General features: G+C 38.9%; 3 protein-coding genes across 7 annotated transcripts in view; 1 reads left to right on the forward strand and 2 right to left on the reverse strand.

The window, feature by feature from the left end:
- Positions 1–2827: 2827 nt before the first annotated feature.
- Positions 2828–5563, reverse strand: LOC108364558 (uncharacterized). Its single transcript, XM_017618282.1, has 5 exons — positions 5491–5563; positions 4237–4501; positions 3757–4156; positions 3599–3701; positions 2828–3499 (listed from the first exon to the last, which is right to left on the reverse strand). The coding sequence occupies exons 2-5, from the start codon at positions 4456–4458 to the stop codon at positions 3199–3201; spliced, it is 1026 nt and encodes a 341-aa protein (XP_017473771.1). The 5' UTR covers positions 4459–4501; positions 5491–5563; the 3' UTR covers positions 2828–3198.
- A 1809-nt stretch (positions 5564–7372) lies between these two features.
- Positions 7373–10484, reverse strand: LOC108364559 (uncharacterized). Of its 4 annotated transcripts, XM_017618284.1 has the most exons (5): positions 10443–10484; positions 9189–9453; positions 8136–8535; positions 7978–8080; positions 7373–7878 (listed from the first exon to the last, which is right to left on the reverse strand). In XM_017618284.1, the coding sequence occupies exons 2-5, from the start codon at positions 9408–9410 to the stop codon at positions 7578–7580; spliced, it is 1026 nt and encodes a 341-aa protein (XP_017473773.1). In that variant the 5' UTR covers positions 9411–9453; positions 10443–10484; the 3' UTR covers positions 7373–7577. The 4 variants fall into 4 exon arrangements, with proteins under 4 accessions (XP_017473773.1, XP_017473775.1, XP_017473772.1 ...); XM_017618286.1 differs by lacking the exon at positions 10443–10484 and having other exon boundaries at positions 7978–8065; positions 9189–9517; XM_017618283.1 differs by lacking the exon at positions 10443–10484 and having other exon boundaries at positions 9189–9517.
- A 5524-nt stretch (positions 10485–16008) lies between these two features.
- The window catches only part of Patr-1 (Protein associated with topo II related - 1), a 60776-nt gene continuing 50323 nt past the window's right edge, over positions 16009–26461 (forward strand). The window contains exons 1-4 of one of the 2 annotated variants that reach the window (XM_017618279.1): positions 16009–16231; positions 16462–16897; positions 17003–17368; positions 17431–19031. In XM_017618279.1, the coding sequence (XP_017473768.1) occupies positions 16193–16231; positions 16462–16897; positions 17003–17368; positions 17431–19031 (2442 nt within the window). In that variant the 5' untranslated portion in view covers positions 16009–16192. Of the gene's footprint in view, positions 16232–16461; positions 17369–17430; positions 19032–26461 lie in introns of both variants that reach the window. The other variant, XM_017618278.1, reaches the window with a different exon arrangement.

Here is a 26461-nt window from a genome sequence, read left to right on the forward strand (position 1 = left end):
CATATAAAGTATATCTTCCATACCTCTGATTGTTTAGATGCGATTTTTTATATAAGTATGTAACTCCTCTATCGATGTATGCAGATGTATTCAAAAGCAGTAATCTGTCAAAGTAAAATTTGCAGATGTTCATGAAAGGTATGAAGCCTTCGGCATAGCCGAAGACAGCGCTGCTCTTGCTTGTTAGAACTTACATTGCACCGTAGCAGTAGTCGTCTTAAGTTTGACATACTGACAGCCGATTTCTCATTAATTATAATCAAAACATTATCTCTTATTGTCATCTTCTCAGTGTACTTAATATATGATTAACTCACCACCACCTTTCATAAGATTTAGTAATGGCGAAACCAGCTTTTCCTGTAAATCCTGTAAAGCCTGCAAATCGTGAAGTTGGGTTGGGTTGAATCCAAACAGGTTGTTATTTTGCGAAATCCTAGGAAACGAAACAATTGCAAGCTGACACCTTTTTAATAATGGTTTCAATCTGCTCACACGTATGAGTTGTCAAAAACCATTGTTTTGAACATGTAAACCTCAAGCAAATGTCAATTACACCAATTTACAAAAGTATTTATTAAATGTAAAAATCAGTACAAAATTAGTACAAACTCAAAAAATCAGTAGATTTTGCGTACTGATTTCGGGCTCTTAAAAATCAGTACAATGGAAAAAAAATCAGCACATGTACTGATTAAATCAGCGCATCTGGCCACCCTAATGCGAGCTAAGTCGTCCATCTCGTCGAAGTCCTGTTGTAGTAGTTCTTTTTATTTTTCATTCTGTAAAGTTAATAGTGTCTTTCAAATAAATGAAATTCTGAAATCCGCCTGAATAGCCTTTTCATTATAAAGTTTTGAAAGTTTATTTCCTATTCTCCTATTACTTTTTACATAGACCATTTCACCTGGTTTAAATTCTCTTGGTTTTGTTTCTTTATTATGGTAACTTAAGTCCTTTTCCTGTTTCATTTTTAAACGATTCCTAATTTCTTTTTTAACTTCTTCAGTTGAATTGTATAAAAGTTCTTTTGGCTTATATTTGGTAACTGAATGAATTGAGTTATTGTATTTGTGGGTTGCTAACAGAATCAATTCAACTACGTCAGTAGCATCTCCATTTATGCATCTTGCAATTTCGGCCAGAGTAGAATGGAAGCGTTCCACTCGGCCATTACTTCGACTGTGAAGTGCTGGAACAGTAAACATAGAAATATTGAATTGATTTTGTAGAAGACTCTGGACAGTTTTTGATGTGAAAGCTCCTTCATTATCGGTGATAATCTGTTTAGTGTCGTAAAATTGCGAGATAATTTCAATAAGTGGATTTTTTACGTCTATTGTATTGCAAGATGCAATATTCTTTACCACAGCGAACTTTGAAAATGTATCTATGCATGTAATGCATGCCGCGTTTAATGTGTCTTTCAAAGTGCATATCAAATTTGGGATGGATGAAAACTGCACCATGTGTCTGATTTGTTTTTGAAATAATGCTTTCATTTGCTTATGATCCGAGTTAAGTGAATGTTGAATGAAGATTTGGTTTTTAAAGCAGTTTATAGGATTTGGTACAGAGGGAATAATATTTGTGGATGACTGTTCGCTATGAGCTGTAGTTGCGTGTATATGTTGCCGTGACAGCGCGTCAGCAACTTTGTTTTCTAATCCTGGCTTATAATAGAATTTCGGAGAATATTCTTCAATAAAACTCCTCCATCTTTTAAGTTTTGTATTTGGGTTTTTTTTCGGACATCGCGAAAATTAAAGGCTGATGGTCCGTATAAATATGAATATTCGGAGCCCCATATAAATAGTTTCTTAGGCTTTGCAAAGCCCAAACTATTTCTAGCATTTCTCGTTCATTTGTTGCATAGTTTCGTTCGGTTTTACTTAAAGTTCGTGAAAACATCGTTATTGGCCGTCCCTTTTGCAATAAAACGGCTCCGATTGCATCAGCAGATGCATCCGTTGTTAACTCAAAGGGTTTCCTAAAATCGGGATATAAACGTAACACGTCTTCTGAGGCTAATATAGATTTAATTCTATTAAATGCCCCTATCGCTTCAGCGTTTAGCTGAAGTTTTATATACTTAGACTTTTTGGCTGATACGTGCCCGTTTTCGCCACTAAGATATTTTNAGCAGATGCATCCGTTGTTAACTCAAAGGGTTTCCTAAAATCGGGATATAAACGTAACACGTCTTCTGAGGCTAATATAGATTTAATTCTATTAAATGCCCCTATCGCTTCAGCGTTTAGCTGAAGTTTTATATACTTAGACTTTTTGGCTGATACGTGCCCGTTTTCGCCACTAAGATATTTTGTTAGAGGTTTTGCAATTGCCGCATAACCTTTTACAAATCTCCTGTAATACCCCGCCAGTCCTATAAAAGACCTCAGGCTACGAAGGGATTTTGTTATTTCATAGTTAACTATATCTTTAATTTTGTTAGGACATGTCTTAAATCCATCGCTGGATACCTTAAAGCCTAAAAATTCGACTTCGGTGTGAAAAAATTTTGACTTTTCAGGTGCTACTCGCATATTTGCTTGCAAGAGTTTTGTCAGTATTCTCTTTACATCTGTTGTATGCTCTTCTGTTGACTTGGAAAAGATTATTACTTCATCTATGTACACATGACAATACTTTCCTATTTCCTCTCGCAGCACGTAATCTATCGCTCTTTGAAATATGCTTGGTCCATTTTTCAGGTCAAACGGCAATCATCCAAACTCATACTTGCCGTTATTGACTGAAAATGCAGTATTTCCCCTGTCAGATTCTTGCCCTTCACCCGGCGGTCCNTGTATTGCCCTTCACCCGGCGGTCCTTACTACTTCCCTGCCGAATCTCCATTACTTTAACAAAGACGTGGCCGCCTTATGTAAGTAGGAATTTAGAATCTACATTTGGTATCAGACATACCTCTGAGCTGCTTTACAAAGTAAGTTACGCATAATGCAGAGCAGTTGCTCGGTGTAGTTCGGCGCTTGGAAATAACTTCGGCTGCACGATAATTTTGCAACTGACAACGTAATGTGTCGTAGGAGGTGTTCATTTTGCGCTTTACTATTAGATTACATTGGCCGTGATTACAATTTTGGTACTAAAAACTGAAGGAAAACATGGCTTGCCTCGTAAGCTGCTTACCTATTTTCCCAGTGGGATTTAACGACCAATTCTATATTTACTTAATTACCTTGCTTTCAATTGCCCAAAAGCATTTTCAACCACTCTACGAGATTTTGAAAGTTGGTAATTGAAAGCTTTTTGTGAAGGCGTCTTATCCAAACTGAATGGAAAAGGCTTCATTAAATATTTGGAAAAACGAAAGGCAGAATCTCCAAGAATGACAACTGGGATGTCAAAATTTCCTAAATTTGTGCTCATTGTGTTCAGAAGTGAGCAGTTCTCCAGTTCCCTTTTTAAGCTGGACTTTTCAAAGATTTGGGAATCATTACACCTTCCTGGACTTCCCACGTTGATGGAGCGATATCTTTAAAAGAAGAGAAAAAGTTATGCGCTATGTAATTTACATTCGGATGAATATGCATATACGCAAAATAGAATATCTAAAAAATTGCATGCTGGGTACCTTGCTTCAACAAGTACTAGTAACACTGTGGAATACCATCCTTTATTACTGATATAATCGACTGCTTCTTCCTGTCTGGGATGAGTCTCTATGTGGCATCCATCTGAAAAATATATTCGCTACTTAGCTGGGTAAAAATAATAATTTTAAGGGCTTACCAAGAGCACCCTTACACTGAGGGAATCCAATGTGTTTAAACCCATTAACGCAGTCTTCAATTGTTTCTCTACTTAGGGGAAAGTGGTTGTAATACATTGGGTGCAACACTTTCCACACTTCCCTAAAAAATTCCAAGAGAGGTGCGCATACTGTTGGTTTGGCCACTCCAAACAAGTTCGCAATGCTACGATATTCCGCTGAGGACCCAGGAGCATATAGGGCGATGGCAACTGGTTTCTCCAAGCAGATGGTATTATGAAATCTTGTTGCCTTTCTCTTTAGGTGATCCAGAAAACTGCATAATTTTTTAAAAGCACTTCTATTTAGTCTAAAATTTTGTCTGAAGTTATTATCTCCAGAGCATTGGCACTCGACTTCCCAAAACGTACTTCCTCGATTCTGTTAAACGTTGGATTTCTAAGTATATGTATATACATACATACATACATACATAAGTGATTATAATTCTGTTTTCATACCTGTTGTGGAGCAAAAGTTCTTTCTTTTGTTGAAAGTTCCAAGTGGATGTATTCCCACATCACAACTTGCACGTTTTTATACAGAATTAGCATCTCCATAAATCGTGCACGTCTTTTTATTAATTCATATATGGATGTGTTTATTTTTTCAATTTTCGCATAATTGATGGTCACAGATACATATAATTTCACCATTAATAAAATAAATTTAATTCGGCGCATTTTGCTTAAATTTCAATGTAAACAATAAACAGATGATTTCGAACTTGGGTAAATGCAAGGCATAACAAGGTAGAAGCGATTTCGACATTTCTCTCTTTTGAACTGCGACTAAAATGTCAACTCTTAACCCTATAATATTCAAAATTTAAATTTTTTTATTTTAATTTTCAGTTGTGAGCTGTGTGATTAGTTTTAAATACATAATAAAATGAAAAGGAATTACGGGCGGTAAGTTGTGTTTGACAAGAGCCAGGACAACAAACTTGTGCATTATTTAAACCTCCGAATTGTCAAGTGAAGCGACAATGGTGGGCAAATTGCTGCGATATTTCATTATTTAGGAGATTCTTCACGTGTGCGTGAAAACAATTTTAGTGCCAGTGACTTTATTTGTTGCCCCTCGCAGCCTAGTATTTCTAAGCGGATGCGTTTGTTCCCAGGTGCAGAATTTATCATACCGAATATGAAGAGAAAATTTTCCACTCATATACGTGGATAGACCAAATTTCTGTCTGATAAATCCTAAACCAGAATTCCTTGTTGACATAAAGAAACTGGAAGTATTTTTTAATAAATTTAATGGAAAGAAAATTTCGGATTGCAAAAATTTAATAGCTACATAAATTATTGAAGTTAAGTTCTGATGTAAATTTAGACGAATAAAACTTTTTTTTAATGTCTAATATACTTTAGAATTAACTATTTGAATAAAAAAATAAATCCTCTAAATTATTGGGCTAGTAAAAGCAAGAAAATTGTGAAAATGGTTTTATAAATGAGTGTTTCATTTAGTGTGTAATTTTGTGCAAGTATGCATTTCCACATATACATTAAAATGAAAATGCAATAACTAAAATGAAGCTGATTCTAATGAGATTTTAAATATTTTCATATTAATTTTAAAGATATAGAGTTTTATCAAATATGGTAAATGCATAACAAAGGTTTAATTTCTTTATTTACATTTTTTGACATTGCAGTCAGCTATAAGAGAGCTCGACTGAATTGTCACTTCTACCTTGTTGAATATGCCTTGGGTAAATGTACATTTGCTAAATGCGATAGCATGAATGCTCTTCAAAAATATATGTTCGAAAGTGCCAAACGCAGCAAAAAACGCTGCATTAGTCCAAGAATAAAAAAAATGCGCGTACGCTTGGTTTGCATTATATTTAAGTCATCTGTGTCCAAAGAATAAAGTGTGAGCGTAAGTACTTACTCTACAAGCAAATATATACGCTATACATTAAATACACAGTGCATAGAGAAAAATTACTGCGAAGTTAAAATTTTTAATTTAATTTTTTACACAACAAAGGTCAACAGGATGAAAAAACCTCCAAATGTCGTTCAAAACGTCAACCTAGCAACGCTGGTCACATCTTGCAAATAACGTAAATCTATAAGAGGAGACACCACGTTATAATTGTAGCAGGTGTTAACATCAGGAGCGTGCCTTCTCTTTTCATCCAATCACAAAACGTATTTGGGCAAAAGAGAATGCACGCTCCTGATGTTTCCACTCGTTACAATTATAACGTGTTGTCTCTTCTTATAAATTTACGTTCTTTGCATCTTGCAATTTTATTTCTGAAACATATGTGACAGAAAGGTCTTTCTGGCTGTTTACACATCGAAATAAAATTTATATTTCTCAATTTGACGGCGAATTGCGTGGAAAAGCTGAAAATATTGCCACGTCTGACACGCTCTATACGTGGAAATAAAATATTTTCTGTTCAATTTGATAGCGAATTGTGTGGACAAGGTGGAAATATTGCCACGTGTGACATACCCTTAAAAGGCTACCAGATTATCTTTTTTGTGGAATGAAAGAATAGGTTCATTCCTTATCTTTTTGGACTAAAATCTGAAAAGTGTCAAAATGCCAGAGCGTAAGCAAAATGCGCTCACTAAAAGAGAGTAACAGGAAAACCAAATTTTTAGTCCAAATAATGGCAACAACAAAACTAACGTCAAATAAGAACAGAAATGTATGTACAAAACACATTCACACAAGCACAAGCACAATAAACACTTGCTATATCAATTTTTTTGCCTCCTTCCAATTTCAATTCATTTCTTTTACTTTTTAGATTATTCTCACTTTTTGCCTATTCTTTAATTTCCGTTAATTTAAATCAATTGAGTTTGACACTTTTCAGGATTTTGCCAGAAAAAATTCTTCTGACTAAATCTGACTACTTCGGACTGATGAGAGTGGCTCTCACTGACTGTTGCTCTCTAATTTTTGCTGTCATTTCCGAGTTAAGGAACGCTTTTTGGGCTAAATCTGACTACTTCGGACTTTTTCTGACTATTTCTGGGAGATAAGGAACGCGCATAATTTATAGGATTATTTGTACAGTAAAGGTGCGGTTAAACGTGGCAATGCAAGCAATTTTTATACACATTTTGCTGTCAAAGTGCGAAATCGAAAGTCTTCTTTCCCGTGTAAACATTCGGAAAGACTTTTTTGCAGATTAGCAGAAATCACTTTCAGAAATAAAAATTGCAAGGTGCAACTGCAGCTGAAATTACGCAAATCGCTTTCGAGAAATAATTTCAACTTGCTTGTGCTGCACCAGCAATTTTCAATTTTTTTTGCAAGTGCTGTCAAACCAATCGAGTGTTGCCGAATGCCGCGTTTTTCGCAAATTCGTACAAAATTGTAAAAATGTTGAATGAAGGGCGTGGGTGAATCGGTAACAAAGTTTTATGGGGAAAGCTGTATTGCCCTTCACCCGGCGGTCCTTACTACTTCCCTGCCGAATCTCCATTACTTTAACAAAGACGTGGCCGCCTTATGTAAGTAGGAATTTAGAATCTACATTTGGTATCAGACATACCTCTGAGCTGCTTTACAAAGTAAGTTATGCATAATGCAGAGCAGTTGCTCGGAGTAGTTCGGCGCTTGGAAATAACTTCGGCTGCACGATAATTTTGCAACTGACAACGTAATGTGTCATAGGAGGTGTTCATTTTGCGCTTTACTATTAGCTGACATTGGCCGTAATTACTATTTTGGTACTAAAAACTGAAGGAAAACATGGCTTACCTCGTAAGGTGCTTACCTATTTTCCCAGTGGGATTTAACGACCAATTCTATATTTACTTAATTACCTTGCTTTCAATTGCCCAAAAGCATTTTCAACCACTCTACGAGATTTTGAAAGTTGGTAATTTAAAGCTTTTTGTGAAGGCGTCTTATCCAAACTGAATGGAAAAGGCTTCATTAAATATTTGGAAAAACGAAAGGCAGAATCTCTAAGAATGACAACTGGGATGTCAAAATTTCCTAAATTTGTGCTCATTGTATTCAGAAGGGAGCAGTTCTCCAGTTCCGTTTTTAAGCTGGACTTTTCAAAGATTTGGGAATCATTACACCTTCCTGGACTTCCCAAGTTGATGTAGCGATATCTTTAAAAGAAGAGAAAAAGTTATGCGCTATGTAATTTACATTCGGATGAATATGCATATACATAAAATAGAATATCTAAAAAATTGCATGCTGGGTACCTTGCATCAACAAGTGCTTGTAACACTGTGGAATACCATCCTTTATAATTGATATAATCGACTGCTTCTTCCTGTCTGGGATGAATCTCTATGTGGCATCCATCTGAAAAATATATTCGCTACTTAGTTGGGTAAAAATAATAATTTTAAGGGCTTACCAAGAGCACCCATACACTGAGGGAATCCAATGTGTTTAAACCCATTAACGCAGTCTTCAATTGTTTCTCTACTTAGGGGAAAGTGGTTGAAATACATTGGGTGTAACACTTTCCACACTTCCCTAAAAAATTCCAAGAGAGCTGCGCATAATGTTGGTTTGGCCACTCCAAACAAGTTCGCAATGCTACGATATTCCGCTGAGGACCCAGGAGCATATAGGGCGATGGCAACTCGTTTCTCCAAGCAGATGGTATTATGGAATCTTGTTGCCTTTCTCTTTAGGTGATCCAGAAAACTGCATAATTTTTTAAAAGCACTTCTATTTAGTCTAAAATTTTGTCTGAAGTTATTATCTCCAGAGCATTGGCACTCGACTTCCCAAAACGTACTTCCTCGATTCTGTTAAACGTTGGATTTCTAAGTATATGTATACATGAACCAACGACTACAGATCACGTAATCCGCCATCGTTGTATTTGTAATCGATTTTCAGAAAAAAGTTTTCGTAGCGTTTTTGATGTTTTTTGGTTCTGTTTACATCGTCTTCTACCTCTTCGTAGTGATATTTTAGCGATGTTATGTATTTTCTGCAGCGGTTTTAATTAGAAATTTTGATTTATTACAAATTTATGATATAATATGAAGTGCTTCGTGATTGGAACAAGTTTGTGCGTCTGTTTGATTTGCCAAGAGGCGTAAATTTGCGTGAAAAGTGGGTGCACATTTGTGGTCAGAACGTTGGCATTGAAAAATCGGCCGGTGCCGATAATATGCGATTGTAAAACACTCTCAATCATTAAAACCATATTTTATGAACTTTTTTTGCTAATTGTCATCAAGTTTCACTTTTTATATTTTATAATAAATACAAATCTAATCGCACTCAATAACCGCGCCTTTTTCGTTTTCTTTGTTTGTTTTCATTTTTAGGCAGATGTCAAAAACGCTCAGAAATTTACTTTTTTCATTCTTTTCCGATTGCGTGATCTTGTTAGTTGGTTCATGCATGTATATACATACATACATAAGTGATTATAATTTTGTTTTCATACCTGTTGTGGAGCAAAGGTTCTTTCATTTGTTGAAAGTTCCAAGTGGATGTATTCCCACATCACAACTTGCTCGTTTTTATACAGAATTACGATCTCCATAAATCGTGCACGTCTTTTTATTAATTCATATATGGATGTGTTTATTTTTTCAATTTTCGCATAATTGATGGTCACAGATACATATAATTTCACCATTAATAAAATAAATTTAATTCGGCGCATTTTGCTTAAATTTCAATGTAAACAATAAACAGATGATTTCGAACTTGGGTAAATGCAAGGCATAACAAGGTAGAAGCGATTTCGACATTTCTCTCTTTTGAACTGCGACTAAAATGTCAACTCTTAACCCTATAATATTCAAAATTTAAATTTTTTTATTTTAATTTTCAGTTGTGAGCTGTGTGATTAGTTTTAAATACATAATAAAATGAAAAGGAATTACGGGCGGTAAGTTGTGTTTGACAAGAGCCAGGACAACAAACTTGTGCATTATTTAAACCTCCGAATTGTCAAGTGAAGCGACAATGGTGGGCAAATTGCTGCGATATTTCATTATTTAGGAGATTCTTCACGTGTGCGTGAAAACAATTTTAGTGCCAGTGACTTTATTTGTTGCCCCTCGCAGCCTAGTATTTCTAAGCGGACGCGTTTGTTCCCAGGTGCAGGATTTATCATACCGAATATGAAGAGAAAATTTTCCACTCATATACGTGGATAGACCAAATTTCTGTCTGATAAATCCTAAACCAGAATTCCTTGTTGACATAAAGAAACTGGAAGTAATTTTTAATAAATTTAATGGAAAGAAAATTTCGGATTGCAAAAATTTAATAGCTACATAAATTATTGAAGTTAAGTTCTGATGTAAATTTAGACGAATAAAACTTTTTTTTAATGTCTAATATACTTTAGAATTAACTATTTGAATAAAAAAATAAATCCTCTAAATTATTGGGCTAGTAAAAGCAAGAAAATCGTGAAAATGGTTTTATAAATGAGTGTTTCATTTAGTGTGTAATTTTGTGCAAGTATGCATTTCCACATATACATTAAAATGAAAATGCAATAACTAAAATGAAGCTGATTCTAATGAGATTTTAAATATTTTCATATTAATTTTAAAGATATAGAGTTTTATCAAATATGGTAAATGCATAACAAAGGTTTAATTTCTTTATTTACATTTTTTGACATTGCAGTCAGCTATAAGAGAGCTCGACTGAATTGTCACTTCTACCTTGTTGAATATGCCTTGGGTAAATGTACATTTGCTAAATGCGATAGCATGAATGCTCTTCAAAAATATATGTTCGAAAGTGCCAAACGCAGCAAAAAACGCTGCATTAGTCCAAGAATAAAAAAAATGCGCGTACGCTTGGTTTGCATTATATTTAAGTCATCTGTGTCCAAAGAATAAAGTGTGAGCGTAAGTACTTACTCTACAAGCAAATATATACGCTATACATTAAATACACAGTGCATAGAGAAAAATTACTGCGAAGTTAAAACTTTTAATTTAATTTTTTACACAACAAAGGTCAACAGGATGAAAAAACCTCCAAATGTCGTTCAAAACGTCAACCTAGCAACGCTGGTCACATCTTGCAAATAACGTAAATCTATAAGAGGAGACACCACGTTATAATTGTAGCAGGTGTTAACATCAGGAGCGTGCCTTCTCTTTTCATCCAATCACAAAACGTATTTGGGCAAAAGAGAATGCACGCTCCTGATGTTTCCACTCGTTACAATTATAACGTGTTGTCTCTTCTTATAAATTTACGTTCTTTGCATCTTGCAATTTTATTTCTGAAACATATGTGACAGAAAGGTCTTTCTGGCTGTTTACACATCGAAATAAAATTTATATTTCTCAATTTGACGGCGAATTGCGTAGAAAAGCTGAAAATATTGCCACGTCTGACACGCTCTATACGTGGAAATAAAATATTTTCTGTTCAATTTGATAGCGAATGGTGTGGACAAGTTGGAAATATTGCCACGTGTGACATACCCTTAAAAGGCTACCAGATTATCTTTTTTGTGCAATGAAAGAATTTATAGGATTATTTGTACAGTAAAGGTGCGGTTAATCGTGGCAATGCATGCGATTTTTATACACATTTTGCTGTCAAAGTGCGAAATCGAAAGTGTTCTTTCCCGTGTAAACATTCGGAAAGACTTTTTTGCAGATTAGCAGAAATCACTTTCAGAAATAAAAATTGCAAGGTGTAACTGCACCTGAATTTACGCAAATCGCTTTCGAGAAATAATTTCAACTTGCTTGTGCTGNTATACACATTTTGCTGTCAAAGTGCGAAATCGAAAGTGTTCTTTCCCGTGTAAACATTCGGAAAGACTTTTTTGCAGATTAGCAGAAATCACTTTCAGAAATAAAAATTGCAAGGTGTAACTGCACCTGAAATTACGCAAATCGCTTTCGAGAAATAATTTCAACTTGCTCGTGCTGCACTAGCAATTTTCATTTTTGCTGCAAGTGCTGTCAAACCAATCGAGTGCTGCCGAATGCCGCGTTTTTTCGCAAATTTTTACAAAATTGTAAAAATGTTGAATGAAGGGCGTGGGTGAATCGTTAACAAAGTTTTATGGGGAAAGCTGTTGAATAATCAACCTTATCATGAGTTTCATTTTCTCCGAAACGGTTCACTTTTCACTCTTGGTTTCCATGGTTTTACTATGGGTGGATTACAAATTTTCGGGTGATTGTTTTTTCAAGCGAAACTCAGGATAAGGCAGAATATGTTTACTATGGTGAGACAGTTTTGCGAATGTGCCGCGTGAAATGAAATCTTTTTCGACAGCAGTAAATGTTTGATAACAGCAAATTTATGCGGAACAAAATATTACAAATTGAAGTGAAATTAATATTTTAAGAAACCATCTACCATCGTTGATGGCAATTCATCAATTTAAGCTTTTATTTCACGAAAAATGACACACATCAATAATCTTTGCGATTGTCAAAATTTTCTATGCATTTGTCAAAAATTTCACTAGCGTCATAAGCTACTGAAATTTTATTCACCTCATAGTTGTCAAAAATTTACTCGCCGCGAACTTTGTCACCGACTCACACACGCTCAACATATGAAAAATATGTGTATTTATTAATTTCGTTATAAGCATAAAAATTGCAGGTAAGAATTGAAAGTGGACTTGTCTGCTTTCACCGTGTAAACAGACAAAAAGTGGTTTCGGAATGTTTGAATTTCAGAATTAAAAACTTCTTTCGAAAGCCACTTTGCATGCAAGGTGTAACAGCTCTCTTCTGGAAATTCTTGAATTCGACAGACTTGTGAAAAGGACTTGCACTTTACACGTCTATTAGCTACTTAAAGAAATTAATTGTTTTTATTTGAACTATGCTTTTACATACTACGTTTATTACTACGTTTATGCGTAGGCTAATTCACGAATTCATTTCATGATATTGGGATAAAATTGGCTGCATCAACACCTGAGGGATTCACAGCAATGTCGTAAGTGTCGTATTGTTGTATGTCGTAAACTTTATAAGCTTAAATAAATGTTTAGAGAACTTGAAACCACAATCAACTATTTTTTAACACTGCGAACACGAAACTGGTGTACACGAAAGTAATGGGCTGTTTTTGCTTACGCGTAAAAGCACATTTAGCGCATTTAGCTATAAATGCTACTCTAAATGTACATTTATCCATACAAAATTCGTCACCTAAATGCAACTAAATGAAACTCCATTTATGCATTAACTATCTAAATGCTACAAGCAACCCTGTGATCTTCCAAAATTTCAACGATTCGAACATGAAAGAAAGACACAAGATCACGTAAGAACAAGAGAGTGAAAAAAGTAGATTTTTTAGCGGGTTCTACGCCATCTTGTTTCACTGGAAAACGAGCGAAAAGTAAACAAAGCCAAAAAAAAAACAACGAAAACCAAAATTAGCCAAAACTATTGTCAGCCACNAAGTAAACAAAGCAAAGAAAACAACGAAAACCAAAATTAGCCAAAATTATTGTCAGCCACTTTAAACGCACAATTTAGGTAAAATGATGCAACAAAATGCTTTAAAATGTGTTGTCATGTTGAATTAACTCTTCTTTACTTGAATAAAAGTGTAAAATAGTGGTGCTTGTGATGTAAACAAACGCTCAGCTGACGAACCCGCTTTCGCAAACTTTTTTCTCAAAACCAGCTACAAATACAACGTCAACATTCATTTTGGTATTTTTGGTTCATGCGATTCGAACATGGTTTAAAGAGAAAAAGTGGCAACATTGCTTTTTCGAGTATACAGTTGCTAGCTGCGTTTCAGTGATCGCCGATCGAGATTTCTTTTTTTGAGCAAATTCAACATCGATGTGTTGCTGATAGAAATCTGGATGAATTTGTGATCAGCTCTGTTTGTTTTGTTTCCTAATTAAGTGAGGAAATTTTAATTGACAGCACCGACAAATGAATATATACACAAACAAATGTTCGGTTATAGTTATAACAATTCAAGTTTTTGTATTGAATTTTTGGTTTAAAATTTATTTTTCCTTTTCAGTAGGCTTTTTGCACATTATCTTCTGCGTGAGAATTGATCGTAATATATACGGATCGAAATAAGAGACTGGAACACGGCTGTTTGTCAAAAGCATACGATTTTCAACTCGCGTAAATGTACATTTTCTAAATGCTATAGCATGAACGCTCTTCGAAAACATATGTTCGAAAGTGCTAAATGTTGCATTTTAAATGCAGCAAAAACGCTGCATTAGCCTTAAATTCGGCATCATTTCATGAAATCGTAAAGAGCAAGTCCGGCAACACCACGTTTCACAAACAGCTGTTTACCAGGGTTATGATGTTGTTAGATTAAACAGCTTAAGTGGCATAACCAGGATTTAAAACAATGGAAAAGTTACGTGAATCGTTGAAATATAAAATAAATTCAAATAGAACTGAAAATATATTAGGCATACATCAAGATAACCAACCGTTCAGCTATAGAAAAACTAAAAATGCAGATTGCTAGTACTTTTTACGCTGATTTTAACTATATAAATATTATTTGCCGCAATTAAAAAGCAAAGCAGATATAAGAGGTAAAACAAAAAAATTGTGATATTTTAAAACATTAATATTTTCTAAACTGCGTAACCGATTTAAAAACTAATGATGTCAAAATAAAGACAATTAATTTATCTTCAAGCTGATATATAAAATGTGTATGCTTTTTTTATATATTTAAGCCAAAAATATTATAAAACCAAAAAAATGTCATAATTTTTTCATAAAATAACCCTTTTTTAGAAAAAGTCCATAATCAATGCTAAAAAAATTTATATTATTGAAAAAGTGTAAGTTCTTACCTTTGATTTGATATACTTATTATATTATGATTTGCTTTTGAGTTTTCAGAATTCAGTGATAATAAAAAATATAAATGCATGTATTTGCAAATGGATATTTTAGTTAATTAAACAAGGCGAGTTAACAGACTTTTTTGGAAAGGGTACTGTTTTTGTTGGAAGCGGGAAAATTTATGCCGTTTTATATGTACATATATGTATATACTTACAGCTATTTTTCATTTGTTTGTGTTCCGGCGGAGATAAAAAACGTGTTTTGAATATTTTTTAAAAAGATGAATACTCTTAATTTATTTAAAATATATAAAATGTTTGAAAGTGAGGACGGTCTTAAGATTAATGCAAATGTGCCCCCCCCCCGCCTTTCATGGCAACACAGAAAGGAGAATTCTACTTAGTGAGGGTTATAATCACTAAGTGCGGCCAAAGGCCGCCTACGCAGAAAGGTGTTCTCTGTAAAAGGTGTTCAGCCTCACTTCTTCAGCAACACGGAAAGGAGAATTCTACTTAGTGAGGGTTATAATCACTAAGTGCGGCCGAAGGCCGCCTACGCAGAAAGGTGTTCTCTGCAAAAGGTGTTCAGCCTCACTTCTTCAGCAACACAGAAAGGAGAATTCTACTTAGTGAGGGTTATAATCACTAAGTGCGGCCGAAGGCCGCCTACGCAGAAAGGTGTTCTCGGCAAAAGGTGTTCAGCCTCACTTCTTCAGCAACACAGAAAGGAGAATTCTACTTAGTGAGGGTTATAATCACTAAGTGCGGCCGAAGGCCGCCTACGCAGAAAGAAGTTCTGGGCAAAAGAAACTATGATATCACCCACATTTGTCACTTTTGCTTGTAAATGCTTTTAATTTTTTGTATCACTAAATTCTTAAACCTCAAAAGTAGATCATAATAAAATATGCATATCAAATTAAAGGTAAGAACTTGCACTTTCTAAATAATATATATGTCTTTAGCATTGATTATGCACTTTTTTCTAAAAAAGGTTATTTTATGAAAAATTATAACATTTTATTTGTTTTTTAATATTTTTGGCTTAAATATATAAGCAAGCAAACGCATTTTATATATGAACTTAAAGATGGATTAATTGCCTTTATTTTGATATCATTACTTTTTTAATCGGTTACGTAGTTTATAAAATATAATTATTTTAAAATATCACAAAAATTTTTTTAACCTTTTACATCTTCTTTACTTTTTAATCGCGGCAAATAATATTTATATAGTTGAAATCAGCGTAAAAAGTACTATCGGTCAGCATTTTTAGTTTTTCTATAGCTGAACGGTTGGTTATCTTGATGTGTTCCATATATTATAACGAATTTAAATATAATATGTTTCAGGTACCAACGACTTTTGAAAATTGAAAAGGAGGACAAAAAAGTCACAACCCAATGTTTAGTTTCTCGCCAGTGCATTGCGAGTTTTTCAAGGCACTTTATTTCATGAATTCGCGAGCTATGCATAAACGGGACCTTTTTTGAAAAACGTAGTAACAGTGTTGTAATTATACTTAAATGTAATACGTGAATTTGACTTATTTGTGCGTAACCTGGCAATATTGGCGAGTAGCCAATGGGGGACATGAATGTGTGACAAATGACAATTTCTTGCGAAATAAACAAATTTTCTCAATGGACGATTCGTTTTTTGGCTTTGATACATCTGTACCGGTGAGTTAATAAATAAATAATTGGTGTATACAATTTTTCTTCATTTGAATGTATTATGATAATTATACGGATCTAAATCCATGGCTTCGTGTTATTGCAAATATGGTCGTTTATGAAATTTTTCATTGTGGTGTATGTTTAATTGGGGAAATTGTATGTCTAGACAGACGATATATAAAATTAATGTTGCATATGATGATCTGAGCTTAAATAAACATTTGTATTTTAAGTACGAAGATGATGGACCTGGGAACCAGATCGCCGAGCCTTCTGAAGAGGAGTATGATGCACTTAACGACGAGACGTTCGGTTCTGCGACTAATGGCGACTGGGAAGAGGCTCATGAAAATATGGTTCGTCTTACGGATTGCTTCGTTTCCGGCAGTAGCTACCGGGATTCTTTTGAGGGTGCACGGTCAAAGGGCGGGGAAACTCTATATTCCTCCCACGCCTCATCTGCCAAAAATAAATTTTCACATGTGTCGCAAGTAGAAAAGTTCGCAGATTCTGATTTGGAGTTAAATTTGTCGGGAATGAAATTTGATGATGTTGATTTAAGATTCGACGATAACGAAAGTGTAGTTGAATCATCTGAACTAAGTTTAGATCCAAGTGTGTGGTCTTCAAAATCTTTTAAGTCTTCAACCAGCCAACAATCAAACATAGGTGAATTAAACAGGCAAACAGCTCTTTTCCATGTTAATAACGCATGCGGGCCTATTGGGGCAAACAATATTAACCATTCTAATTTGCAACGTCTTCAAATGTCAGATCAAGTACCACATCAAAGGCACACGCAACGAAATGAGAATTCTGATTTTAGAAGAGCTCAAGGAGACATAACTGCTTGTAGGACCGACGGCGCTTATGGTCTCCCTACCGCGCCAAAATTTTGCACCTTGGAGGATATAGAAAGGCATATAATTATTGAACAAACTATGCGAAAGCACCAAGAGGAGCATTTTCAATTAAAAGAAGATTATCGTTATTCACAGCAACCAATACAAAAACAAATTTGCCAACAATATATTAGTGAAACCTTGAAACAACAAATAAAGACATCACCACACCATATGCAACAACAGCAAACCGGACATCTACAAAACATACAAAAACAACCATTGACGCAATTAAAAGGTATGACAATTCAATCAAACGATAAACTCAGTTTGCACTTTTAATAATCCAAATTTACTAAGGTCCTCCCGGGTATTCTAATAACAAAGAAAGCGTGCCACTGCAGAGTAGCAATTTGGCTAATAACCTATCGCAACATCCTTTGGGAAATTTACTTCATCAAAAGCAAGGAGGTGGTGTCGTTGGAACTCGCCTTCCACCAGGATTTTCTTTATATCCCACGGGATTAAGTTCGCAATTACAACAGAACAATCATCAACTTCCTCCACATCCTTTATTAAACCAACACGGACTGCCGTCGAATTTTCAACAATTGCACCAGCGTCCACTGCCAAATCCGCATCTCCCAATCGCTTTGAATAACTTTGCTATGCATCCAAGTTTTAATGCAATGCGTGCAGCGGCGGCTGTGGCGGGTATTCATCCTGCCGCATTGGTGCAATCGCAACAACAACCAACACGGGTTGCTCCTCATCCACCAAGTCCAGCAGTTCTACTCAATACCCAACAAACCAACTCAATGTACAATATGTTTAATATGCGCTTGGTTCAAGAAATACAACAAAATCATCCCTTGTTGCAAAATTCGGCGCGCCAAGCACACCAAATACAGCAAAATATGGCAATAAATGTCCATCATAACCAAGTTCAGCATCGAGCCCACGTTGGGAGCAATAAATCTACCCATCAACGTAGAGATGGAGGACCTGCAAATGGCAACTTACCGCGTGAAGAATTTGATGAATATGCTAATTTAATGAGCACACGTGACAAGCATTGGTTGATCGGTATTCAGTTGTCACAGTTGAATACAGATACTCCTTATATCGACGACTTTTACCATACGGTATATCGTGAAAGAAAGGGTGCTCAAAATGGCAACATCCGTCACAGCCAGGCACATAAAGATAACCAACTAAACCATCCGCTAACACAACCAAAAGGGCATGCTCAACTTATCTTAGTTCAGCTTGGAAATAAAAATGGAACGCGTAATGGGCAACACCGTGAGCGCCATAACTCAGAAACAATCGGGACGGCAAGCAATAATTGTGGAAATATTGGAACCAACCAAGATCAAAAAACGCCTTACGTTTTTACTCCATTGAAATTTGAGAACTCATTGGGTAAACTGCAGTACGGAAGTGTAACGGCACCACGCAAAATTATTGATGCCGAAATTATGGGTAATGAGGCGGCTGCTGGCGGAGATGGAGATGGCACAAGCGTGATGACACACTCCACTTTAGTCAACCTTGTCCATCTGAAAAGCAATATATCTTCAGGAAGCACTGCAACTGGTATTTTAAGCGATCTTGCGTCGTCAGCACAACGTAAATCACGTCACATTCTGCTTCACATTGAGACATTATACCGCATTGTCTTAAAATTGGAAGATTTAAACAATCCTACTGCGATTGCCACTATTATAATGAAGAAAAAAAAAGAGAGCGAGCGAATCGCAGCTTTAGAGCAACTAGAGAATGCGAATAAAACTCAGGAAGAGCGGGCGGCAGAATCATCTAATCCATCTGCAGTAAATCCAGCGTTAAAAAATAAATTCACATATGAGATTGAAAGGAAAGAAATACTCGTGGCAAAGTTGATAGCGGGTCTTTCCCATGAAGAAGTAACAGCAGTTATGACTGTCCGTAAGGGAAAGGTAAAGTTCGAAAATGTATTTATCGATTACGTAGATTCTTTAACAAATATTCGAAATATTTAACAACATATTTACCTATGTATATAGAAAGAATTGAGAAGGCTTGAGGATTTAAATTTGTTTCTAACGCATAAGTAAATAGGAAATAGTACAGGCCAATTTCAAAACTGGCGGTTATTTGCATAGTAGAGCATTTTTTTTTTTTGATACTGGTGGCTATGACAGAAAACATCGTAGTCCGATTTTCCGCGAAATCTACGAAAATGAGATCACTGAGTCCGAATTGGTACGAACGTATACATTCAAAGTATACGCTACGATCATAGCTATTCGAATTAAGTGATAGCATTTTTGTGGGTTTCACGAAAAATCGGACAACGATGGATTCAGTGATCGCAAGTCGCAAGGGTTGTAAAACTCCCGAGCTTCGGGAGTGTGGAATCGCAGCCATTTTGAAAACAATTTTTACAAAAATGGCATTAAACAACAAAAATGCTAACCGAATCATTTTACTAAAGGGAAGGGTAAAAACAAGATTCATGCAAAATAATAGCATTTTCCCCCCAAAAAAACTTTCACCCACTGTAATAAAAAAAGTGGCAAGATGGAGCAAAATCTTTCCGGCGTTTGCCTACCACGTATACATATCAGTGGTTGATTGACTTTGGTTGATGTTTTAAAATCACTGAGGAACAAGAAACGTTGACCAACTTTGTTTCAAGATGGCCTCGATTCCAAAGCCCTCTGACTCCAGCAAATCGTGTTAAATATTTCTTGAACACAATGCAAAAAATCTTCAGTTTACCAATTTTCGAGACTAACTTGACTACATTCCCACGACAGCCGGTTCAACGTACCGGAATGACTCGGGTTTTACCCGACCAAGAGCTGTTGTTTCGGCGATCTACCCCCGTTTAGGTATCAGAAGTTGTTCGTCCATAGGGCTACATTTGCTACGTATTCTTCTGCTAAGGGCTGGCCTCGAGCCAAACCCAAGGCCACAAACCTACACCTCCTGTGTTTGCTAGAGACGACTACACCACAACTCCACCTCAGTCAAGTGCAATGCTTAGATAGATAGATAGNCGGAATGACTCGGGTTTTACCCGACCAAGAGCTGTTGTTTCGGCGATCTACCCCCGTTTAGGTATCAGAAGTTGTTCGTCCATAGGGCTACATTTGCTACGTATTCTTCTGCTAAGGGCTGGCCTCGAGCCAAACCCAAGGCCACAAACCTACACCTCCTGTGTTTGCTAGAGACGACTACACCACAACTCCACCTCAGTCAAGTGCAATGCTTAGATAGATAGATAGTGGTTAGGTATGGCACTGCGACCAGTAGGTCTATTGTGCCCCTAGCTCATCACAACACATCAACCAGCCCCAGAGTGTCTATAAATTTCATAATAGACCCCGGGGACAGTGAATGTATGTGCTCCTCTCTTGGCCAGACGTGCCCTATGCTCCTATGCCTCCAGCGTGCAACAGCCTCACATTCCATAAGAAGGTGTAGAGGAGTCTCCTTGGCTGCATCGCAAAAGCGACACAGGTCGCTGGACCAGATACCTAGTTTATGCAGGTGCCCTCTGAGCCTACAATGGCCCGTCATAAAACCTGTAATAATTCTTAGTTTCTCTTTTGGGAGATCCATGAGAAGCCTGTATCTTGACAGATTGTAACCTCCTAATAAGCGTTTTGCCTGACGTTGTCCCATGGTGCCAAGCCAGTGCAGTTCCCTCAGTTTGCTGTTGTCCCTTCTGAGCATTTCCTTTATGTGTTGGGTCCTACTGCCAGAAAGGGCTCAGGTCCTATCGGGGTCGAGGAAGCGGCCGTTCTGGCCAGATGATCAGCTTCTTCGTTTCCTGCAACCCCCATGTGCCCTGGTACCCACATTAGTTGGATATTATTGACCTCCGCCAGAGCATTGAGCCTCTCGACACACTCCCAAACCAAGGAGGAGGAGAGGGCCCTAAGTGCCGCCTGGCTATCACTTAGTATAAGTATCCTTTCATTCCTATAGTTCCTGTGAATGTTAATCTCAGCGCACATACTGGTGGCATAGACCTCCGCTTGAAAGATGCTAGGGAAAGTTCCCAGGGGCACCGAAAGCTTCAGCCTAGGGCCGTATACACCTGCTCCAATCCCCGCGGGTGTTTTAGAGCCGTCAGTGTACCACTGTATTGTGCTCGCCTATATGTGACTCTCCATAATAGAGGTACACCAGGTCGCCTTGTTGTAAGTGAGGGTCCTGAAATTTCTCTTGAAGACCACCTCTCTGTTAATATCGTCTCTGGGGAACAAAGCCAGGGGGAGCTGGGTACCTAACTTGTCCCTGTTCCTGGATGATAACACCTTGCCTTTGCCGAAGCCCTCTCTCGCAAAGTTAAGGAGGGTTCGCTTTGCAGCCTGTTCAATTGAGAGATGCAGTGGCTCGAGTTCCAGCATTACCTCGAGCGCTGCCGTCGGGCATGTGCGCATTGCTCCCGTAATGCAAATACATGCCAGACGTTGAATCTTGGAGAGAGTCTGCCTCACCGTTCCCATAGTAGTCCTGGAATACCAAGCCACCGCACCATAAGCCACTATTGGTTTCACTATCATGGTGTACATCCATCTGAGGATCCTCGGAGTGCACCCCCAGGATTTACCCGCTAGACGTTTGCACACCATCATCGCTCTCGTGGCCTTATAGGTGACCGCATCAACATGGGCCCTCCACAGAAGCTTGGAGTCCCAGGGTAAGCCCCAGACACTTAACCTCTGTGGCGACACTGATTACGACCCCGCCCAAGGTCAAGTTCCTCATCCCCTGGAGATTACGTTTCTTGGTGAAGGGGACTATGGCTGTCTTAGAGGGGTTGATATTTAAACCTACGTCTGCGCACCACCTTTTTGCAAGGTTAAGTCCTCTTTGGACGATGTCACAGAGAGTACTTGCGAACTTCCCTCTAGCGATAATCGCTATGTCGTCCGCATACCGCATATCTGTAGGAGTTCGTCCACAACTAAGCGCCACAGTAGAGGAGATAATACACCCCCCCTTGTGGGCACCCTTTCGACGTTTGTATTTGAACGACGCTATCACCGACTTCAGTTTCGGCAATCCTGGTCTGAAATAATCTTGTTATCCGTCTTCGGATGGTTGGCTGAAGGTTATGTTTCGCAAGAGCTCTGACGACTCCCAAATGTGAGGCGTTATCGAAGGACCCCTCGATATCGAGGAAGGCACAGAGCACCACCTCATCACACTCAAAGGCCCCTTGTATTTCCTCCGTTAGGGCATACAGCGCAGTATCCGTGGATCTCCCCACCCTGTACGCGTGCTGGTTGGAATGCAGAGGTGTTTGTTTTAGAGTGTTAAACCTGGTTTCATGGTCAATAATTTTCTCCATTGCCTTTAACATAAAGGATGTGAGACTTATCGGCCTGAATGACTTGGCAAAAGAGTAATCCCTCTTGCCTACCTTCGGGATAAAGATAACCCTGGCCCTCTGCCACACCTTGGGAATGTGAGCCAGTGCTAGACTGTCCCTCATAATGTCCACAAGATGTGGAAGTAAGAGCTCCCCGCCCTGCTTCAGCAGCGCCGGACATACACCATCCACCCCAGGGGCCTTGTACCGTTCGAAGGAGTCCAGAGCCCACCGCACTGTTTGCCGGTTAATAAGGCTTTTAGCCAGCTTCCAGTCCGGTGGGGATGGCCTGAACGCCCGGAACAACGTATCCCCGGCGGTGGGAATGGCGTCCGGAAAGTGGGCTGACAGCAGAGCGAGTGCCCTTTCCTGTTCAGTACCTGAAAAGGTTCCATTAGGTTGCCTAATAGCCAANTATCCCCGGCGGTGGGAATGGCGTCCGGAAAGTGGGCCGACAGCAGAGCGAGTGCCCTTTCCTGTTCAGTACCTGAAAAGGTTCCATTAGGTAGCCTAATAGCCAACCTGGTCCCGGTGTTGTCTCTCGCTAAGGCTTTAAGCAGCCTAGCAGCTGCAGGAGTAGATGCGATGTTCTCACAAAAGGTCCTGAAGCTGCTACGCTTGGCCTTTCTAATCTCCTTATTGTATTTTGTCAGACTGACTGAGTACTCCTCCCAGTTTCCGGTGCACTTTGCCCTGTTGAAAAGTCTTCGCACCTCTTCTAAGAACTGAGAGTTCCCGTGTCCACCAGGGAGGCTGAGCTTTCCTCTTTGGCTTTGACACGGGGCAGCTGGAGGTAAAGGCATCCAGAATGGTGCCGTTCAGCCTGTTGACCCTGTCCTCTAACTCCATACAATCCACCTTTCTATGTTGTGCCTCTATTCTGCCTAGGTTCAACCTAAGTACCTCTTCGTATTTACCCCAGTCTGTTTTCCTGGGGTTTCTCTTTGGGTGACCTGTCAGAACCTCAGCTCCCAGTGCAAATCGGATAATCCTATGATCCGACAGTGACTGAAGAACGATCAGAGGACTGGCCAGTCTGTTGCTGAGAGTGATGTCAAGTACCTCCTTGTTGTTGTTGTTGTAGCGGCTACAACAACCCCGCCCAGATCGGTTGGTATCTCAGTCGTTGTCGTCAAGTTCCACTAACGGCAACCCTAGGAAGCGTGCAGCTTCTGTGGGATCTGTCCACAGGGACAGGGCCGTTAGGGTTGTCGGGTTTTCCGGGCATGCGAAGAGATGGTTCGAGTCATGTGGGGTCTCTCCGCATGCCGGACATTCGTTCGGCACATCCTCATTCAGCCTACTCAAGTAGGAGTTTAACCTGCTGCAGTAGCCGGAGCGAAGTTGAGCAAGTGTAGTGCGTGTCTCCCGAGGCAGATGAAGCTCTGTCTCGTCAATGTCCGGGGGTGGTATGCCTAGAACGGCATTCACAGGTCTAGAGTCTACATAACTCGAGACTGAGTCCCTGTGAATGCCGTTCAGGGCCTGTCTGTAAGCTGTCGGGTCCAGAGGTTGCTTAATGAACCTCTGGACTTCGTCCGTCAGTTCATATAGATGCCTCCTGACGTGCCTAGGCGAGGGCTCCTCTGCAAGCAGCTGTCTGTTTGGGTGGCCACTTCTGTGGCTCCCGATCAGGAACTGCTTGCAGAGCATTATATTGTGCTCCTTTACAGGGAGCATTTGCGCCTCGCCGTGCAGGTGGTGTTCAGGCGACATCAAGAGGCATCCCGTCGCTGTCCTGAGTGCGGTGTTCTGTACAGTCTGTAGCTTCGTCCACTGCGTCCTACTAGTCCCTGGCGACCACACTGGCGCTGCGTAGTTCAAAACCGGCCGGCCTATTGCCTTGTATGTTGCCAGCAACGTTTCTTTGTCTTTGCCCCAAGTACTGCCGGCTAGCGACTTGAGGACCTTGTTGCGGCTCTGTACTTTATTGACAATAGCGGTTGAGTGCGCAGAGAAGGAGAGCAGGCTGTCGAATGTTACTCCGAGTATTTTGGGGTTATTCACCGTCGGAATTGGTGTGTCATCGACGTGAATCCCCAGCGGTAGCCTGACCTCCTTCGTCCAGGTTGTGAACAGGGTCGCGGAGGATTTCGTAGGGGAGAGGGCTAGACACTTTGCAGTGAAGAAGCGAGAAAGTTCGGAGAGATAGCCGTTTACTTTCGAACACAGGTCATCAATTCCATTCCCAGTCGCCATGATCGAGCAATCGTCGGCATAGGAGACAATCGAGACTCCCTCTGGTGGTTGAGGGAGCTTTGAAATATAAAAGTTAAACAGTAGCGGGGAAAGGACACCACCCTGAGGAACCCCCTGTTTTATTTTTCGCTGCTTACTCGTTTTGTCTCTAAACATTACCGACGAATGTCGACCACTCAGATAATTTGCCGACCACCGTTTGAGCCTCTGTGGGAGAGAGGAGGCCTCTATATCTTCTAGTAGCGTGGAATGGCAGACGGTGTCAAACGCCTTTGACAAGTCCAACGCTACTAGAATCGTTCTCTCACAGGGACGGTTACGGTTAAGGCCACGAGTTATCTGAGTGTTTATGGCGTTAAGTGCTGTTGTTGTACTGTGCACTTTACGGAAACCATGCTGATGCTTCGCTGGGGTCAGGTGGTTTGTGAAGTACGGGAGTAGCAAGGCCTCGAGTGTCTTCGCTACCGGGGAAAGGAGTGTAATCGGACGATACGAATCTCCTTTGTTGGCAGGTTTCCCCGGTTTGAGCAGTGGGACCACTCTCCCCACCTTCCAGATGTCTGGGATGATGAGAGTGGCCATTGACAAGTTGAGGACCTCCGTTAGGTACGCTACCCCCGCAGGACCCAAATTTTTCAGCATCAGCATGCATATTCCGTCGGGACCCATGGCTTTGGAGGCTTTCGCCTTCCCGATGGCCACCTGAACTTCACCGCAAGTGAAAGCAAGGGGGGCACAATTTGTTGGCAGTTTGTGCAGCCTTCTGGTCACTCGACGCTTGGCTTTGTCTACCGGAGGATGCAGTATGAACTGCCGGCTAAAATAGCTCGCGCATCGCTCCGGGTCCGACGAAGCATGGTCGCCGAAGGAAATTTCGACTCTGTCGTCGTGCTTCGTCGGATTAGACAATGACCTCACGGTTGACCAAAGCTTGCTCACACCAGAGGTGAAATTACAAGTCTTCAGGTGCTCCTCCCACTTCTTCCGCTTATGTACGTTTACAAGTTGCCGAATCTCCGCGTTGAGATCCCTGATTATTGACAATATTCTTTAAATATTTACATATTAAACGTCTATCACCTCTTTTAATTTCTACCTTGTGTTCCATATATTGAAATTTTTTAAATTTTAATCTTTTTCTTATACTCTTTCTTTATTTCGTTGTCTACCAAATCACCTGTGAGTACTGCCCTTTGGTATAACCTAAACTTTTCTTTATTAGTGTCAGTCTATCATATCATTTATTTCTAATTTTAACCCGCATTGTACCCGAGAAGTTAGTTGATTCATACTCGAAATCAAACAAAGGTTGATATGTTCGAGCATATCATCAAGATTGAAACTATTCAGGTCTGCAAAGTTGCATTGTCTCAAAAGATTCATGAGGTTGTCTGGGCTGTACTCATCCCAAGAAATTAATTCAGACAGTATATTGATTGGGCGTTGTTTTTTTATATAGCATTTGAACATTATGGTTTCATGATCCGATATTCTATGTTCCTCCGCTTTTTCACATGAAACTTCATTAGTGTTCAAGTACAACAAGTCGATGAGTGTTTGGCACTGTTCAGTAACACTGGTATTAAAGTTAATTAACTGTTTCATTGCCTGCTGAGAGAATACCTCATTGAGTTTCCTACTATATTAATACTATATTCATGTTTATATTAAAATCCCCAATAATAACGGTATTTACCATGTTATCGCATGTTTCCGACAAAATGGCCTCCATATATGTCAGAAAATCTGCATCACTCGAACTGGCTGGTTTCACGATTTTTCAATTGTACAACTATACACCAGAANCCAATAATAACG

The sequence above is a fragment of the Rhagoletis zephyria genome, unplaced genomic scaffold (assembly GCF_001687245.7).
Source record: "Rhagoletis zephyria isolate East Lansing unplaced genomic scaffold, Rhagoletis_zephyria_1.1 Rzeph_scaffold_01593, whole genome shotgun sequence".
Lineage (NCBI taxonomy): Eukaryota > Metazoa > Arthropoda > Insecta > Diptera > Tephritidae > Rhagoletis > Rhagoletis zephyria.